Source organism: Salvia hispanica, chromosome 2, assembly GCF_023119035.1.
Source record: "Salvia hispanica cultivar TCC Black 2014 chromosome 2, UniMelb_Shisp_WGS_1.0, whole genome shotgun sequence".
Taxonomy (NCBI): Eukaryota; Viridiplantae; Streptophyta; class Magnoliopsida; order Lamiales; family Lamiaceae; genus Salvia; species Salvia hispanica.
The window spans coordinates 30,962,830-30,981,757 of record NC_062966.1 but is presented as its reverse complement, the minus strand read 5'-3'; the positions used below and the strand labels follow the sequence as shown (position 1 = coordinate 30,981,757).

The 18,928-nt window shown below is 36.3% G+C and overlaps 2 protein-coding genes, 1 long non-coding RNA gene and 1 pseudogene across 6 annotated transcripts; 2 read left to right on the top strand and 2 right to left on the bottom strand.

Moving 5' to 3' along the window:
• Nucleotides 1–36: 36 nt before the first annotated feature.
• Nucleotides 37–970, bottom strand: LOC125208224 (MLP-like protein 423). Its single transcript, XM_048107803.1, has 2 exons — nt 775–970; nt 37–675 (listed from the first exon to the last, which is right to left on the bottom strand). Exons 1-2 carry the CDS (start codon nt 959–961, stop codon nt 392–394), a joined length of 471 nt encoding a protein of 156 aa, XP_047963760.1. The 5' UTR covers nt 962–970; the 3' UTR covers nt 37–391.
• Nucleotides 971–6,405: 5,435 nt separating this feature from the next.
• Nucleotides 6,406–7,615, top strand: LOC125206787 (annotated as a pseudogene).
• Nucleotides 7,616–9,948: 2,333 nt separating this feature from the next.
• On the bottom strand, nt 9,949–10,555 carry LOC125203308. Its single transcript, XR_007173340.1, has 2 exons — nt 10,367–10,555; nt 9,949–10,274 (listed from the first exon to the last, which is right to left on the bottom strand). It is a non-coding gene; the product is annotated as an uncharacterized LOC125203308 (long non-coding RNA).
• Nucleotides 10,556–11,480: 925 nt separating this feature from the next.
• On the top strand, nt 11,481–14,534 carry LOC125203472. 4 transcript variants are annotated; one of them, XM_048101819.1, is made up of 6 exons: nt 11,486–11,668; nt 11,770–11,935; nt 12,090–12,170; nt 13,114–13,237; nt 13,345–13,462; nt 14,208–14,534. In XM_048101819.1, exons 1-5 carry the CDS (start codon nt 11,542–11,544, stop codon nt 13,390–13,392), a joined length of 546 nt encoding a protein of 181 aa, XP_047957776.1. In that variant the 5' UTR covers nt 11,486–11,541; the 3' UTR covers nt 13,393–13,462; nt 14,208–14,534. The 4 variants fall into 4 exon arrangements, with proteins under 4 accessions (XP_047957779.1, XP_047957776.1, XP_047957777.1 ...); XM_048101820.1 differs by having other exon boundaries at nt 14,193–14,534; XM_048101821.1 differs by lacking the exon at nt 14,208–14,534 and adding an exon at nt 13,756–13,822.
• The last annotated feature ends 4,394 nt before the right edge of the window (nt 14,535–18,928 follow it).

Below are 18,928 nucleotides of genomic sequence, written 5' to 3'. Positions count from 1 at the left end.
TTATTTTCAGAAAATTCTTGTAACACAACAGCAAGGTTTGTCAAACACAAATTATTACTATTTCTTTTATTTTAGTAAAGCAATACATATATGGAGTGATGGGGTACACCACAACCATAAACATCTATATTGAGATATGTAATCTACATTGGCAATTTTTTATTTAATTTTATTTTTTTCAAATCTCATAACTTATGACTGGACCACCAAACTTACAAAATTAAAGTCTATATTTTTCTCCCTCATTAATTCAAAGAGAGGAATTAAAAAACTATAGACATTGTAAAATTGGTGATTCTAGTCACATAATCAATGAGACATAAGAAAAAAAATACCAGACACAATTAAATTATATATCAACAATAGATGCTCAACCTTAATCTTGAAGAAATCATGCCTTGAGAAGATAAGCATCAACTGCCATGTAAACTTTAACCACAAAAGGCTTGTAGATATCAAGATTAACAACCACATTTTCATTTGCCTTGTTAAACTCAGTTGTATGTTTAACCAAAGCACCATCACTATTAGGGCTGTTGCCAACATATACTACCACCTTGTAATTCTTGTAATATCCCAAGATATCACCTTCCAGAATACTATAACCCAGTATCTTCTTCTCGTTGTCAACAATATCAATCCTCTCCTTGATGGTCGAAACCACGGGGACCATCTCTACATATAGAGGAAATCAAATCAACGTCATAGTTAATAAGGTAATTGGTAATTAGTTACAAAATAAGTGAACTAATAGAGTGGAGCCTTTTTATATACCTGTGGGCTTCAGAGTAGACACATAGACTGATCCGACCGATCTTCCATCCCCCTCGATCACATCAATCCTTTCAACTTCATCGGGCATGGCTTTGGGAAAGAGTGTGATGAATTCTTTTAGGTTTTTCCATAGCTTTTCTGGAGAGGTTTTCAACTCAATGTCTATCTCAAACTTGTGAGTAGCCATTGTTGCAATGCTTAATTAATGTGATGTTTGTGATCATGTAGAAACATCTATATATAGGCCAATAATCGAGTTTAGGAATTGATAAAAAATAGGTAGATTGTTTTATTTTCTAGTAGTACTATTTATTAATTGTTAGGTTAGACAATCTCTAGTGTTGGAAACTTAATTATTTTTTGTTTGATCACATATAGGTGTTCTGGATCCGTTTTTGGCGGAAGGCGGGGTTTGAACCTATGACCTAAAGTCACCACAGCTCTACACTGCCGGCTACACTACAACTCTAGTTGATTTGGTAAAATAATTAATAGAGATGACATCCAAAACTCCAAATTAACTCTCTCTTGGCCTAATCCTAATCCTACCCTCCTCCATCCTTTCAAACCCAAACCAACTTCCTCATTCAACGCTTCTAGAAATTTCTCCACTACCCTAAAGGCATACCACACCGAACTTGCCAAATCACATCCATTTCGCTCTCTCTATCCATTAAAGTCTCAAACGTAGTCTTAAATGTTTCATAGTATAATTGTGGCAATATTGACAACGCAAAACGACTTCGTTTAGTGATAAATCGCCTGAGTGAAGAGCATCCGCAATGGTGATCTCGGGTCACCGATGGATGTTGTTGCGCCCTCTGCGGAGGACCTATCCCGGTGCGTCCAGGGTGATGTGGTAGTCCCCAGCGCGGTGACGCCCCACTGCCCCTAGTGGGCGTGGTTTTGACCATTGGGAATTTTGATTTTTGATTTTTAAAAATAAAAATAAAAAGAAATCAAAAAAAATATAAAAAATGCAATTTTAATACTTCCTCAAATATTGTCGTTCTATTACCTCTTTTTTTACTCTTAAATTTTTTTTTAACTTCTAGTTCATCCATAAATCATCTATAAATACCTCATTCATCCTCCTTTTTTTTATTTTAGAAAAACTATCCCTCACTCATTCTTCTCTCCCAAAAATATTTATTTATACTATTTCAATTATGTAATTTCGATTGTTATTTTAATTTAATGTTTAATAGTTTAATGTTATTTTTAAAATTAATTTCCTTTTTATAATTTTGAATATAATGTTTAGTTGAAATCAAATTGATTGAGAAATAAAATAAAATTAAATGTGTAGGTGATTGGATTTGTATCTGTGAAGGTTCTAGTTAAAGTAATCACGAGATAGTTAGCTTTCCCAGCGAGTCCCTGAGTATAAGTTGGGACTCTTTTGTATTCCATTTCGTCTTGTACATCTTCTCACTCGTTTTTCACCTAATTAAGCTTATTTCGTTATACACATCTCAAACAAAACGGTCAAATACCAAAATAGTAGAGAACATGATATAATCATATGGATTCTTGGCCAAATATGATCAATTACAATCAAATTTCGTTACTAAACTCATGCAAAAGCCCGAGCATATCAGTAGCTAAGGTTTCTTTGTATCTTGTGCTTATAGTCGAGTTATTATTTTGTACTTGGTACTCCCTGATACGCCCGGATTTTGCACTGTTTTAAGGCCATTATTTGGTCCGTTTTTGTCATCAAAATCACTCTACATGTCCATTATTTGCATATTCTATACATTTTGGTATTTTGACGTGTTTTGTGAGAAATGTGCATATTTGAGCCGAAAAGGGGAGTAAAAACGCATAGTCCGGAAATCACGGAGTCGGACGGCGACCCGGCGACCGCCGCGAAGTTGTACGGCGACCGCCGGCGCCCGGCGGTCGAGAGCTATGTGGCGGCCCGCCTCGGAAATTTACGCTAGGAGAAGAGTCTCGCCCGGCGACCGCCGGAGGACATGTGGCGGTCCGCCACCGAAGGGTCAGAATCTCGGACTCCAACGCGGCGACCGCCGGCCAAGGTGCGGCGGCCCGCCGGAGAAAGGCGGCGAATCCGACCAGCCCTAGATTTGCTCCAAGATTTACCAAATTTTGAAGATCTTTTCCTTCTATGATGAGGAATAATCTTCCCCTATAAATAGGACCTCAAGCTTCATCAAAACGAAGTTTTTTTTCCGACACACAACAAGAACACATTCATAGAGATCAAAAGCTAGAGTACTTCAATTGTGCAAGGAGTTGAAGAAGGATTTCAAGAACATCAAGAACGACAAGGATTCAACCTACGGGTTTTATTTGCTTTAGTTTTATGTTCAAATTGCTTTCCCTTCAATCTATGTTTTTAGTTTATTCAGTCATGTGTAACTAAACTCATAGGATTCTAGGGATGTGTTAGTAGCAACTTTGGTTATACAATTCCGTTTTCTATTTAATATCCGTTTTGTTTTTACTTTGTTTCTTCCCTAAGTTAATCATGATGCTTCATAATTGAGTGACACAATTATGTATGATTCAATACAACTTGCTTCATAACTATGACAGAGTTCTAGCGAGTTAGATCCACTTAGTAGACACTACAGTTAGCTTCCTTTAATACGGCACTGTTAATTGAGAGTGAGGACTTTTCAAGGGTCTTAGGAGCTTTTTGGAGTTATGTGTTAGGATTGACAACCCTAATGTTAGTAATCAACGTTTGTATCGCATGAGCATAAGCTAGGTGACTCGTCCTTTCAAAGTATTAACTGTGCTAGGGTATTGTAGTTTGGAATTTGTATAACCATAAAAGTGAAAGCACATCCCTGGAATTCCCCTTATCTCTATACTTTTCTCTCCGTGATTTGCTTGTTTTTAATTGTTTACTGTTTTTAATATTTACTGTTTTCAAAAAGTTTCCAATAATTCTTGTTTCTCCAGATAGTAATTGAGTTCTAGTAGAAGATAGACACTTTGTGTACATCTTCCCCGTGTTCGATACCCGGTACTAACCTTTTGCTATACTATACCTACTCTGTATACTTGCAGGTATTTATAGTGCAAATAAAAAGTGCATCACTCCCTCCATCCGGCATTAGGAGTCCCGATTGAGTTGGGTGCCGGTTTTAAGAAATGTTTGAGTATATAATAATTGGAGTGTGTCATAATAGAATGTGAGACCCATTTGCATTATTAAATGCTTTATTCTTTGGATGTGTTTTTACTTGAGCATTTTAGTGTTTTATTTTATAATATTTTTATTTCATTTTTTATGGAAATCACAAACCAAGACTCCTAATGCCGGACGAAAATGGTCAACCGGGACTCCTAATGCCGGACGGTGGGAGTATATTATTTTCTAGAGACTGACCATCTCTTAGTGTTCGACCAAACAAAGTCTCGATAATTAGTGATTCTTCGACGGTCTTAACCATTTCACATATGGAGTGAACAAGACCCTCCATTATAACAAAATACACCACCATTATCGTCTATCACTCTCTACTACCGCCGATTACACCACCACTCAAATCGACAACCTTGGACCTGGAGTGACTAACCAACTTTAGATCAAAATAAATGTTATAGTGATCAATTGTGCATTAAAACATGCGATATTTCGAAACTTTCTATTTTTATTTAAATGTCTCGATTTTTTAATTGGAATAGTTGAACGTGAGACAACTTGAATAATGGTCAATAAGCATTCTTTAATTTAATCAATAATCATTCAAACCCTTATTATTAAACGAAGGAGAAGAATATTAAAAATTGAGTTTGTATTTTATTTTTATCGTTGTTTGTTATTTGATATTACAAATATTCCCATTGACATTAAGTATAGTGTCGATACAACATTATAGTGTCTCCGTTGGCGCCCCTCCCACTAGGACCTCCACTTGCCCTTCCCACAAAAACTGTCTGCCACGTCAGCACTAGCCCTTCCCATTCCACTGCCACATCACTAGCCCTTCCCACTGCACTAGGACTTCCCACTGGGACTTCCACTAGCCCTTCCCACAATTATTCAATTTACAGACTTAAAATTTATGAAACTAAAACATCGTCACGGAATACGGGAAAATTCGAAAACTTCATTAAAAAAAATTACATAATTTTTTTAAAAAAAACATAATTTAAAAATAAAATTACATAATACCCTCGGCTCTCACTCCTCCTCCTCGTCCCCGTCGCCCGTGCCGCCGCCGCCTCCGACGTCCCCGTCCCCGATCTCGACGCCATAATCATCAATGGGTGGCATCCCTAAATCGCGCCGACATTGGTCGATCACATCCTTGCACAGACTTTTAAACACTGGATCCTGCGCGCTATACCACCTACTCGTGCTCTGCATCAGGGTCTTCGTGAGCTGCGCGCGGGCGAGGTGGTCGTTCTCTGGGCCTCCTAGGGCCTCCGATTCGACCTCGTAGGACCCTCTGCCGCTGCCGTTACCGCTTCCCCTCGCCATCCGCTGCGCAGCCTGTTGCCCCATCGGGCAACGACGACGGCGAGAGTCTGTTCGTGGTAGCGGGGCCACTTCCTCGGCTTCGGGGAGCTCATGCGAACCAGCACCGCTGCTGTACTCATCGGAAGAGTTGATCTTCATCCGATTCCAGCCCGATTCGACACCAATCGCAAACTTTTGCGATTCCCCGACCACGAGAAAGGCCTCCCATTGGTCAAAGTCTTTGAACTTCAACTGTTTGTCGAGGTACTCAGCCAAGGCTCGTTTCCTCACATCATCCTCAGACATGCCGCTGGTTGCCATGCGCATGTTTTTTTGGTAGAGGACGGAAAAATGACTGAGCTTAGGCTTCAACCGAAGCCACTGTTTCCGGCATTGTTCGGGAATACGAGGCTTCGCCCCAGACGGTTTGACTATGAGGTAAGCGGCACTAATGCGATGCCATATTCGGTCAACATACTGGTTCGCCCCGACATAGGGATCCTCTACAACACCGAGCCATGCCTTCGCAAGCGCGGCATTTTCCCACACGGACCAGATCATCCTCCTCTCAGTCTCATCCTCACCCTCCTCCTCATCTGCCCCCGTGTGCGATGAAGAGCTCGGGACTTTGTTCTTGCCTCTGCCCCCGCCCCTTCCCCCGGCCTTGGCCTTGGCCTTGCCTCTGCTCCCGCCCCTTGCAGCAGGCTCCGCCTCATTGGGAGTCTCACGGATCGGCGATAGCCCCAGATCCTCAAAAGAGAAAGTCTCGATGCCGGTGTACTGAGTCTCCGGAACAGTACAACGGGAATCATCGGCCAACAAATCTATATATGGCCGATAGACAGATTCCCTAGGCGTCCTCGGGCTCGGGCTCCTGTGCTGCATCGATCCACCCACCGACATATTTGGCGGCGTACCACCCATCCCCACTGCCCCGGGCATCATCCCACCCACCCCCGCCATATTTGGCGGCATACCGCCCATCCCCACTGCCCCTGGCATCATCCCACCCATCCCCGAAATATTTGGCGGCATACCCGCTGCCCATGGCATCATCTGACCCATCTGACTCATCTGACCTCGACATATAGATATAGATATAGATATAGATGAAGTAGGTTTCCATTTCTATAAAAGTGAGCTAATTTACAAATTATTTTAATCCAAAACTTTTATCACTTTATACTAATATGTTACTAATAAATAAATTTCAAGACAATAAATTCGATTGGAAAAGGTCGGGCAGCCAAGCAAGAGTAATAGGCACCTTGTGATCTTTCATCAGCGCAATTTCAATCACTCTCTACAGGGGGCCCACCATCAAGAGCCACTCCTCCCCTTCTCTTTCGACGGCGCCGCCGCGTCTATTCGTGTACTTTAGGACCACATGAAAACTGGGTTCTTGGCTGCATGCTATTTGCAGCTTCTTCTTTCACTCTTGCCATTTAGAACATCTTTCAGGCACCAAAAATCTTCTAATAATTACTTACAAAATTATTGGAATATTAATTTGTAAGTACTATTTTATTAAATATATATGGTCTTAAAACATTCTTTTTATTTGTATTGTTATCTATTGTTGAGTCAAGTTGGTACAGTGAAAATGTGCTCAAACGTTATGAAAATAATCTCTTTTTATAGCTTATTTGTGACGATGCAATCATCTGTGGTTGCCCTTTTCTTCGAGAAAAATCCAAGTGCGTGGAGGCTCGACCTCAATTTTGAACTCTTAGTCATCGTGCTCATGGTAAATTTATTTATGAAATCACAAATTTTGTTTTTTTTGTACACTAATTATAATTTGTTTAAATTACGTAGGCCATTTTCAGCAGTTTGATATGTACAAAAGTATTATTATGGTGCACGAGATGGAAGGGCCCTTATTTTGTGCCCGCATTCAAACCATTTGGAATTCCGTATGCAAGTACCTTCGGTTGTTTGCTCTTTGCGGACACTTTCCATATTGGGAGGTATGTTTCTCATTCAAATTTTATAATGAATTATTTAATACTATATCAGTACGTCAAATAAAAAATCATCACCTTTTCATTATTTCTTTTGTTTATGACATTTTTTTTATCAATAAATGAACAAAAATTTAAAGTCTTAATGCATATCAAAGGATTCAATTTTTTTTTAATCTCAATAAATGGCCTAAGACTGTAATTGGAGGGTGATTATTTATTTTTCTATTGACTCTATTAACTATAACTCTATAATTGAAATTGTGGTAACTAATGTAGCATGATGGGAGCATTCGTGTGTGGTATGGGGTATTACACCGTTTTATGGGGAGAGATCAAAGAGGGTGTAGCACAACGGTTGGATGATAGTCGCAATGACTCATCAATGCCTGAGAAGGTCCCTCTTCTTCAAGATAAAGATTCCGGCGGAGTATGAGATAAAGAAGATGAAGATTTTTTCTTTTCCTTTATTTGTGAATTAATCTCCACTTAACTTTCTGTGATTGGATTAAGAAGGATTAGTTTTATAGGATCCTCCATAATTTTATAGGAAATCCTTTTGTATTGTTTTGTATGTGTATAATATCATATCGCAAGTCTTGTTGTGGTGCTTCAAATTAATTTTTCAATCACGTGTTGTATATAGAGCTATTCGACTATTGTACTTTTGAATAATATACTAAATCATTGTGAGTTGCAAAGTTATTTGATAAGGCTCATTTCATGCATCGGTTTAGGGTTAAAATTCTGTGCATTTGGGGGCGCTAATGTGCGTTTATGAGTTCAGGTGCGTAGTAAATCTGCCGGACCCAGGAGTTGTCTTGTTACCGACCTGGCAGATGCAAAAGAGATGGAATTGAAGTAAAAATCAGACGTCGTCGTTCGGACCTGGGAGAATCAAAAGTTGGCGACAGGAGCAGAATGGAGCGAGAGCAGATTATTTTAAAGAGTCTTACTCAAGGGCAAGAGCGTCAAATCACCAGAGGGATACCCTAGGGATCAGAGCCTCACATTTAAAGAGCTCAACCTTGAAGAACAAGACATCCGTGAACAGCCACTTCTACACTTTCCTAACTCTAGCTTTCGTTCTATGCTTTAGTTCCACACTTCAAATTTCTCATTTCGTCTGCTGCTGCGCACTTGGATATGGAAGATTCTGGCCACCGTGGATCTCATCATCATCGTTATTTTGTTGTGTAACACCGCCTTGTGAAGGCGAAGAAACAATCTTATTTGCTTTCGTTTAGTACTTTGTGGTTTTTAAGTTCGCAACTCTAGTTTCAGACTTTGATCGACTGGATTCAGACTTATTTCGAGTTATTATGGAAGTTTATGTTTATCTCTTGCTTTTAGTTTTCATTCTTGTTTGTTATTGGATGTTTGGAGCTGAAATACGTTGGTTTGTTGATGGAGGTTGGGGATTTGCGTATGGAGATGTTTGGATTTGTTGAATCTTGGTGTTTTTGAGTTGGAGTTTCGCGTATTTGGTGTTTGCTGTTTACGTTGTGCATGATCATGGCTGTTTACTTTCTGTCTCTTCATCCCTTAGGTCCAGTAGCGTAGATCTGTTAGTTTAGGCTTTAATTTCTCATTTTAAGTCTAGATCCATGGTGTTTAATACTCTGTTTTATCTGCTATTCTCGTTTGATTCCCGAAGAAGATGAAGTTGTTGGTAGTTAGAACCGGATCTGCTTTATGTCAGCACTTTTCAGCATGTACTTTGCTTTTTCTGCATGTCCCCTAGACCCCTGTCGAGTACGATCTGCTTTGTCTTTTTACTTTTCGCATACTTTTCCAGACCCTGGTAGTTTAAGGAAATTTGTCTTTACTTTTCGCTTTATGCTTGTCTGTCCAAATTAGGAAAGTCTGTCTAGTTAAGTTTACTCCAGTTGTCTTAGAACTTTAAAATATCTCAGTTTCTCTAAGTCATGTATGTTCCGTACGTTCTTAGTTCTTAGACCCAGTAGGTAGAGTAAAGTTTTTCTATCTCTCAGACCCAGTAGTTTTAAGTTCTCGACCCACAAAATCGCGTGGCAGCAGCCAACCCCTTTTCCCAAAACATCCTCAAATGCAGTTTCGTAACACCTTCGTCCTCGTGGGATCGATCCTTTACTTCCCTGTGCTAAGTTGTAGTATAGTGGGTTGAGGTTTTTGAAGGAATAGAGTGCACCCAACGACCCCTTTCTGATAGTTTCATGATCTTCTAGCCTCTGAAGTCTAGTCGAGTCCTCTGGATCTGTTAGATCGAGTGACACATATCACACCGCACGCACTGCACTTCTACCACACTTCATTATTTCGTACTAGTATTATATCATCATCATCATTATTATTATTATTATTATTATTATTATTATTATTATTATTATTATTATTATATTCAGACATGAGCGAGACAAAAATATGACAAATATACAGCAAGATTGTTGTATATTATATTTAGAAAATTCTTGTAACATAATAGCAAGGTTTGTCAAACACAAATTGTTACTATTTCCTTTAATTTAGTAAAGCAATACATATGTGGAGTGATGAGCTACACCACAATCATAAACACCTATATTGAGATATGTAATCTACTTTGGCGATTTGTAATTTAATTTTTTTCTCTCTTAAATCTCATAACTTATGACCGAATCACCAAACTTACAAAATTTAAGTCTCATTTTTTTCTCCCTCGTTAATTCAAAGAGAGGAATTAAAAAGCTATAGAATAGAGTTTGATTGTAAAATTGGTGATTCTGGTCACATAATCAATGAGACATAAGCAAAAAAATACCAACATAAACTATATATCAACAATAGATGCTTAATAAATCATACCTTGAGAAGATAAGCATCAACAGCCATGTAAACTTTAATAACAAAAGCCTTGTAGATATCAAGATCAACAATGACATTTTCATTTGCCTTGTTAAACTCAGCTGTATATTTAACCAAAGCACCATCACTTTTAGGGCTGCTGCCAACATATATTACCGCCTTGTAATTTTTTGAAAATTCCAAGCCTTCCAGAATACTTTAACCCCATATCTTCTTCTCGTCGTCCACAATTTCAATCCTCTCATTGGTGATCGAACCCATGGGGCTCATCTCTACATATAGAGGAAATCAAATAAACGACGTCGTTGATAGGTTAATTAGTTACAAAATAAGTGAACTAATAGAGTTGAGCCTTTTTATATACCCGTGGGCTTCGAAGTAGCCACAAAGATGTTCCGACCGATCTTCCATCGCCCTCGATCACATCGACCCTTTCGATTACATCGGGCATGGCTTTGGGCAAGAGTGTGACGAATTCTTTTATGTTTTTCCATAGCTTTTCTGGAGAGGCTTTCAACTCAATTTCTACCTCAACCTTATTAGTAGTCATTGTTGCAATGCTTAATGTGATGTTTGTTGGTCATGTAGAAACATCTATATATGCCAATAATCGAGTTTGGGAATTGATGAAAAATAGGTAGATTGTTTTATTTTCTAGTACTATTTATTAATTGTTAGGTTAGACAGCGCTAACCTATCTCTAGTGCTGGCAACTTAAATTTTTTTTTTTTTTTATCATATATAGGTGTTCTGAGTCTGTTTTTGGCAGAATTCGACTAATTGTGCTCGATCGGATTTACGGATTAAGGTCTAGAGTCTCGCAGCGGGTGACGGGGTTTGAACCTGTTACCTCAAGTCACCATAGCTCTGCACTACCAATTACACTACAACTCTCGTTGATTTGGTACATTAATTAATAGAGATGACATCCAAAACTCCAAACTAACCCTCTCTTGTCCTAACCCTAATCCTACCCTCCTCCATCCTCTCAAATCCAAACCAACTTTCTCATTCAACGCTTCTAGAAACTTCTCTCCTACCCTAAAGGATAACCGCACCGAACTTGCCAAATCACATCCATTTCACTTTCTCTATCCATTATAGTCTCAAACACAGTCATAAATGTTTTATAGCATAATTGTAGCAATATTGACAACTCAAAACGACTTCGTTTAGTAATAAATCACCTGAGTGTAAGAGCATCTACAATGGTGATCTCGGGTCACCGATGGATGTTGTTGTAGTGACTTCATTGTAGAGGGCCGCCCTCCACGGAGGACCTATCCCGGTCTAGCAGGACACGCGCCTGGGGTGAAGTGGCAAATAGTTTCATTTAATCAATAATAATTTAAACGGAGGAGAAGAATAATAACAATTGAGTTGTATTTTATCGTTGTTGATTGTTATTTGATGTTACAAATATTCCCACTGATATTAACTATAGTGTCGCTACAACATAAGAGCGCTTTTCACTTCTTTCAAAACCACCATAAAGAATTAAATCTCCAAAATCATTGCAAAATAACCAGTCGTGCAGCAATGGAAGCTCAAGGTCAAGGCGACGAATTTGCAATTGGATGCCTACTTTCAATCAAAACGACTCTCGGCGAAGAATTCCAGTCCCAAGTCATCTCCTTTGACCGCCCTTCTAATCTCCTCATCCTTCATATCCTTGCAAGAGATCCAATCTATTTATTCATCTGTACATTTTTTTTATTTCTATCGTTAGATTTTTGCCTTGCCAAAGTTCTTTAACTTTGTGATTACAAGAGGAATCAAAATCTGGGGCAGGCCCAAAGAGGAATATTAGGTTGCTCAAGGCTAATTACATTAAAGAATTCACTTTTTTAGGGCAAGGTGAAGACCCCCTTGATGTAAACAAGTGTTTTCTCGATCTCAATACTCTTCAGTCCAAAGAAGAGTCTGCTATTAGGTGAATTTTTTAATTCAGTTTCTTGGTATGCAGGTTTTGTGATTTTCTTGAATTTTGGAGATTTTTAGGTCTTGTTGTGCAATGATTTGGGGGTTTTTAATTTTGATGTTGTTTTTGGTTATTTTTTAGTTTATTTTTTTGTGGGTGATTGTAGACAAGCTGAGGCTGAGGCAGAGAGGATTGGTGTGGGAGTTACACCACAAGCTCAAAGTCTTTTTGATGCTTTGTCCAAAACGTAATGTGCCCTTTTTCCCTCATTTTTTGACTTTTGATTTGCTGTGTTTCTTCAGTTGATTTCATTACCCTTTTCTTGACCAATGTTGTTATTTTTGGTTGGAATGGTATCCCAAAATTCTGTTATACTATTGATTTGCACACACTGTTTATGAATGACACAGTTCCATGTAAGCACATTTGATATATGCTATTGGTTATGATTACGTTGAATTCTCTGATTTGTGGTTTAATATGTTTTCTCGGCTAATGTAATTTGACGTAGCTACAATTTGGTATTTACATGGGCGTCGACAAACATGTATTTGATTGAGATGAGTCGCTAGTTGATCTAAGATGTTAACTGTTTCTTCATGTTGGTTCCCTTGTGATCTTCCTTAGCAATAGTTATTTGGGAAATAGGGAAAGTGTGCCGAGACTGTAGGTCATGAGGACCTATTTGAATATGTATAAAGAAGGAACACAATATTAGCTGGGGTGGTGAGGGTATAATGAGAAATTCTGGATGAAATCAGCTCTGGTCTGTTAACTATAGATGAATCTTCTTGCGGTTCACTCAAATCCGGCTGATTGAATGCAGACGAGTGAATTTCTCTGATCTTTATGCCAAGTATAAACAACCAGGATCTGTTTGCAGACTTGTAGTATCTGCTGATAGAAGAAAATCTTATTTTTATCATTTAGAGAGATTTTTGTGTGGTTTCGAGAAATCAAATGAAATTCTATTACAGATATGTATTCTTTGTTTTCCTTTGGACATACGGACATGTGCACACTTCCCCCTTATATAGTCCATGTTGATCTCTGCAAACACAACCTGCGAGATCGTATCTTGGCACCCTTTTGTCATATAGTCACCATCAACTTCGCGCCTATCACACTCTTCTACTTTTCCTATCAACCTGTTTCTTCGCAAAATAGTAATGTTGTTTTTATGCATCCAGGCTCCCTGTTCGCTGGGATAAAAGCACGATTGTTGTTATGAACGAGGTCAGAGTTAGCAGCCCTTATCTCCCTGAATCAGTTAGCGGAGGAACCCCTGCTGCCAATGAACGTGTGCGAAAAGTGGTAAGGAGCTTTGGAATATGTTTAAATCTTGATTTTGGGAACGCCTTTTTGGTTGTTTTATGCTACATGCCATTCACCTCTCTTATCCCACATATCGTTCCATTCAGGTCGAGTTTGAGAAGAAGAGATTGCAATCTCGCTATGGCGGTCAATGAAGAAATTAGCAAAAATTTCGTGGAGGTAGTTTCTCTGAACTTAATGAAGAGAGAGAGCATGACATATGAGGTAAGATGGTCACCTTCACTTGTAACACCTCATTGGATGAGTAAATTATAATCTCTGATACATTAGATTTTACTTAAAAAGATTTTGTCGTACTTGTTTGTCCCAAATCAACAGTCATTGCAATTAATTGTGCATAAAATCTCTCTCATTAGCTCAAACTCAAACGAGATAGCTCTCGTTCCTCATTAGTAAACGGGCTGACTGTCCTTGGCCATGCTCGCCCAAGCAAAACTCTTGGTATTGAGGGGGAAATCTCACAAAATTACTGATGTTAGGTTAATTCATCTTTCCAGATTTTTGTTCAAATTTGTGCCAGCAGTTTTGAAGCTTTTACATTGCTGCTGATTTTAGTTTCTTGAACTCAACTGTGTTCAAGTGCTTATTTTTTGGTTTCTAAATCGGGACTTTAAAGGCCGTGGGATAATTCGGGCCCAAGCCCAACCTTTGTGGAAACCCAAATAAGTGGGCTTTGGCCCAAATGCATATCAGCCAAATCTTAAGTTTTTGCAAGGGAAATTTATTCAGTTTAATGGGATCATGGGCCGTGGGGAGATGGTTTGGCCCAATAATTGATAAGTCACGATTTATTGGGTCAAATTGTATATTTGAAATTGTAATTACTAGTAATATAGTTAGTCACATATATGCCATGGAAATATTGGTTTAGATTTGAAATTCTGAGTGAAGATTGAAACAGAGTTGTATTCAAATTATTACTACTATACAATAGTTTCTCTTGATCCAGATCCAAATCCAAATTATCCAAGGCCAAGCATGCAATAATTGATTAGAATGGGGCGAATCAATGACAACGACACCAACTTGTTGCTTGAAAGTGACGTTATGGCTACATTAGGCAAATAACAAAAATTCCATTAAATCATCCTCGTCATTTAGCAGGCAAGGAAACAGAGTGTCCACGTGTCATCTCTCAATTAGTTATGTTGATAGTCATGTCCCTTGCCTAACCATTACTTTGGTTCCTCAAAATCACTTTATCATCTACATGTAATTGGAATATCAATGTCACGCATCGAAAAAGTGATAAAGATGTTTGGCCGTTCAATTTTCATTTTGTAATTACAATTATATTATGGTTATTTGTATTACATGACTGAAAATGTAGCGATGGATTCGTTCCCCGATAATTGGCCACTACAAGTTTACAAGGCAATAATACTATATATATATCAATGTTATTTGTACGATATACTCGAGTGTAAAAGTTTGTGGTGCCTATTTGGCCTCTAGAAGCCATTGTTGTCAATGTGGAATGGTGCTTTATGAGTCGGTAAGTAGGGTGAAAAGTTCAAAAAGAGGTGTCGTGTTGTTCCCATGCTTTTTTACGCTTTTGCAAATGTGGTTGATGGACTATGTTTTCAACATGAGCTTGTGTCTATCGCAACATACGACATGTGGATAGGTTCGTGTTGTTGTCTTATCAAGTTTGCTTAGAGTGATCATTTCAATATTTGTCATCACATACAATAGATGTAGAAAGAAAAGGGCTAATGAAGTGTGTAAAACCCTCCTAAATGCATTATACTATTTATATTTTGATATATGTGAGTTTGAATACAATATGCATGGGTGTGGTTCATAAAATTTGTTTACTTGGGATAATGATTGAGTTTTGGATCTCTTTCTCGAGCTTGTCACCTGCTAGTTGACCACTAACACAATGATTACAAAGTAATGGTTACATAATTTTTCTTACTATATCAGATATAATCATCACTTGGTCAAAAGAAATCGAAGAAGAATTCCATGAACATATACGATTTTTATATAATTTAACTTAATTAATGGACCTAAGTCTCTTTCCAATAATTTTTCAATTATTCTATGTCACGCGAGAGATGATCCACATAATTAAAGTTAGATTCTTTATGGATTAGTTTAAATATTGATTTTTCTCATCAGCAAGAAACAAAAACATACTGTATTTTTATATATTTCTTGGCATATGCATGGGTAGTTTACGGCAAAAAATAGTAGTGATTATTTTATTTTTATAAGTTCAAATTATTTACTGTTTACATGTATATATTTACCATTGGAAGCCATGATATGAAATGGGAGGGGGACTACAATTATTTTGGAAATTTTTACTATATAATTTTGTGATAATTTGGATATTTGATTATAATTAGGTATGCATACATTACATTTCAAGTTTTAACTATAATTTTCATAAAAATAACCAATTAATTCCACATAAATGCATCAACAACTTTTTCATACATATATACATTAGATATATATGTATTGCCATATTGGTATTTATAAAGTTTGGTATGATGTCACTTTCTTGATTATGGTTATACCTTTTTAAAAATTCCATTTGCAATTTCATTGAATTAATTAGATAGAGTTGAGAAACTAAGATATTTATAAAAAGTTAACAGAAAGCAATTTAAATAAATATATATTGGTATTATTGTACGTCACGTATCGGAAAGAAAATAAAACCATGTTTTTACTTAGTCCAAATACACATAATTTTTTCTTTTCAACAAATCCACATGATACCAAACTTCTTGTCATCTACTTTGTCGTAAACAAACAATTTGAATTTATTAATGTTTTGTGTTTGGGCATTCATTGAGATATACTGAACTAATTAATATGATTTCCGAACAAAAAGAGAGAGAATGTAAAGAAAGCTACTTTGAAAACCCATCTCAAAATAGCCATCAACCTCCATTTGTTAGGTGCAAGTTACAAACCATAATTTTAATGTTTTTTTTTTAATTCCACTAACTAACAAACAAACAGGTCCTAACAAATTATGTTTTCCCTATATCCATTGAACAAAATTAGTTTGTGAGATCTTGAGTACACATGCCTCATATTCGAATCTCATCGATGTCTTTTGAGTAGAGTTTATCACATCATATTCTCTTAATGAAAAGTAAACATAAGAGTTTTTTTGGGGGGAACCCCCCTACAATTTATAATTGTGTCCCCAACAGTTAGAAAAATGAGGCTCTCAGCATTTAATAAAAAATTTTATGGCCAAAAGAAATTAAGAATATTTCATTGAATATCAAATGTTTGTTGTCCCAATTAAGGCCATGTTTGGACCATAGATAGTCAAATTCACCATTTAATGTTTTTGGAAGTGAGATCCCAACATCCCACATGGCTTACATATTCAGTATTCATCCAATTTATTTGTTAAGAGTAATTGTTCACACATGTGGCTAGCACACACAAACCAATATATGTATACACATACTACTTTGAGGAATTTAAATGGTAACATGCAATCTCACTAAAAGTGTGAGAAATTGTATCTCAACAGTATGAGTTATGACCTTCAATTACATAAATAATAGTGATCCATAATTCTATGTATGTGTAGAGAATATTCAGAGATCAATTCTATATGTTTTGTGTCTGTGAGAATAGTCGAAGATATCTCTTAATTTGATACTCCTTTCTTGGATTTCAACTATTTGCTAGTTGAAGACAAAATAGTTGAAGATTAATTATATATACATTGATATGTCGTCACTGTCTGTGAGAATAGTCCTATATACTAAAAATAAATTGACTTATGAATCATGATAGAAAAATATTCATGAATTTGGATTATTATTAAAAAACTCTAGACTTTTCTCTATAAATTGTAAGTATTTTTTTTCAAAATTATATCCACTATGGATATTGCGTCTGAAATAAAAAAAAAATGTTCAAAATATAAAACCTTATAAATATAACGTTAAATTTGACCCCATTAAATCTTATAGGTGATGAGTTGATACTCAGCAAAAATAACAGGATTCATTTTAGCGTTTGGTACAAAGCTGGGGGCTAATTGTTATACCGATTTTTAAATACTCTTTCTATTCCAATAAATATGAAACGTTTGCTTTTCAGTACGAGATTTTATGTAGTGTTGTTTTGTAGGTTAATAAAGAGAATGTATAGTAAGAGGGGAAAAAAATAAAGATAATGTTATTTCTATTTTAGAAAAAATTCATTAAAAACTTTAATGGAACAAAAGGAGTACTAATTAGATAAGGATTGTGTATTAATTAATATACCAAGGATAATAAACATTAGTAAATTAAACTAGTACATTTTTGTACGCTACCATCTTAACCTTTTTTTTCAACGTATAACTACATGTATAATACTACTAATATTTTTAAGTTTGCAATTGCAACCATAAGCGTTGTAGTAATAATTTATAGTTTGGGCCGCATATACGAAGTTTCAACTTCTAAAAAAAAGAACAAATAAATGAATAGATGATTAAAATATATCTCGATTAGTTAACACAGACAATAAACATATAGTTATTTGTAAATTTCGAAGCTGTAGACTTTATGTGAACTCAAATAATAAAAGAGTACTCTTTATAGTTAATCCCAATTATGACAACTGCAGAGGTTTTGCTTTGCGTTTAAGCTCTCTTAAGTACTGGAATTAGGGCTTAATTACCTAAAAACGGAAAGAGGAATTAACTGAGATTGGTGGCCGACATCAGAGTTTATTCTCCACAATATAGGCAAATTATATATTAACATCAACTCTTTAAATAATTATTCCACACATAAAAAGGAGTATTAATGGAGCATGTTAATAAAGTGAAAATCTTTTAATTATGTTTAATATTTTAGTAGAGCATCTTCTCAAAAATCTATATACGGATTATAGATCCCACTTTTTAGCTTATCACAGATCTCACTTTAATGTTTAATTCATGTTAATATTACAGACTTTAAAGGAAATAAAATGGGAAAAGCTATCGGTAGGCAATGATAATTGTGAAAGTATTGAAATCTGAATTAACAATTATGCAGTGCATATACCACTAGATGTTGCTGTTATTGGCCTACATTTGGACAGCTAAGTGTATGTCTTTTTTAATAATTGGCTCAAATAATATAAATCAAATTAATACTCCCCAATTTAAAATTATACTACTATCTCGAATTTGATCAATTATCAATAAACTTATTAGCACAAACTATACGGTAATACCTGAAAGCTGAATAAGATCATACACAAATTTGACATAATACAAATGCACTTTATATTTGGTTGTATAAAATTGATGTTATTTCAATGAGTAGTTGAGCCCCAATATTTGTATGGACATCCCAACAACTTGTAACTACTAGGAGTACTAGTATTTATCTCTTACGTATATTTTTCAGTATTTTAAAAATAAAAAATAACGAGTTTAAATCACATCAATGCATTTTCATTTTAAGTTAGGTGGGTAGTGAAAACAGTACATCAAAGAGTTGACTTAGTTGTTTCCAATGTCTAGAACTAAGATTTTATTATGGGAAATCAGCATTAATTATTTGAAAAAACAAAATAAACATACGTATAGAACACAACTATTAGGCCGGTTGTAAACTAATGTAAAAAAAAACCCATCTCTTTAAATACAATCCAATTTGTCAACACCATGTTTTCAGCTAAATAATTTAGTATTTCCTCCAT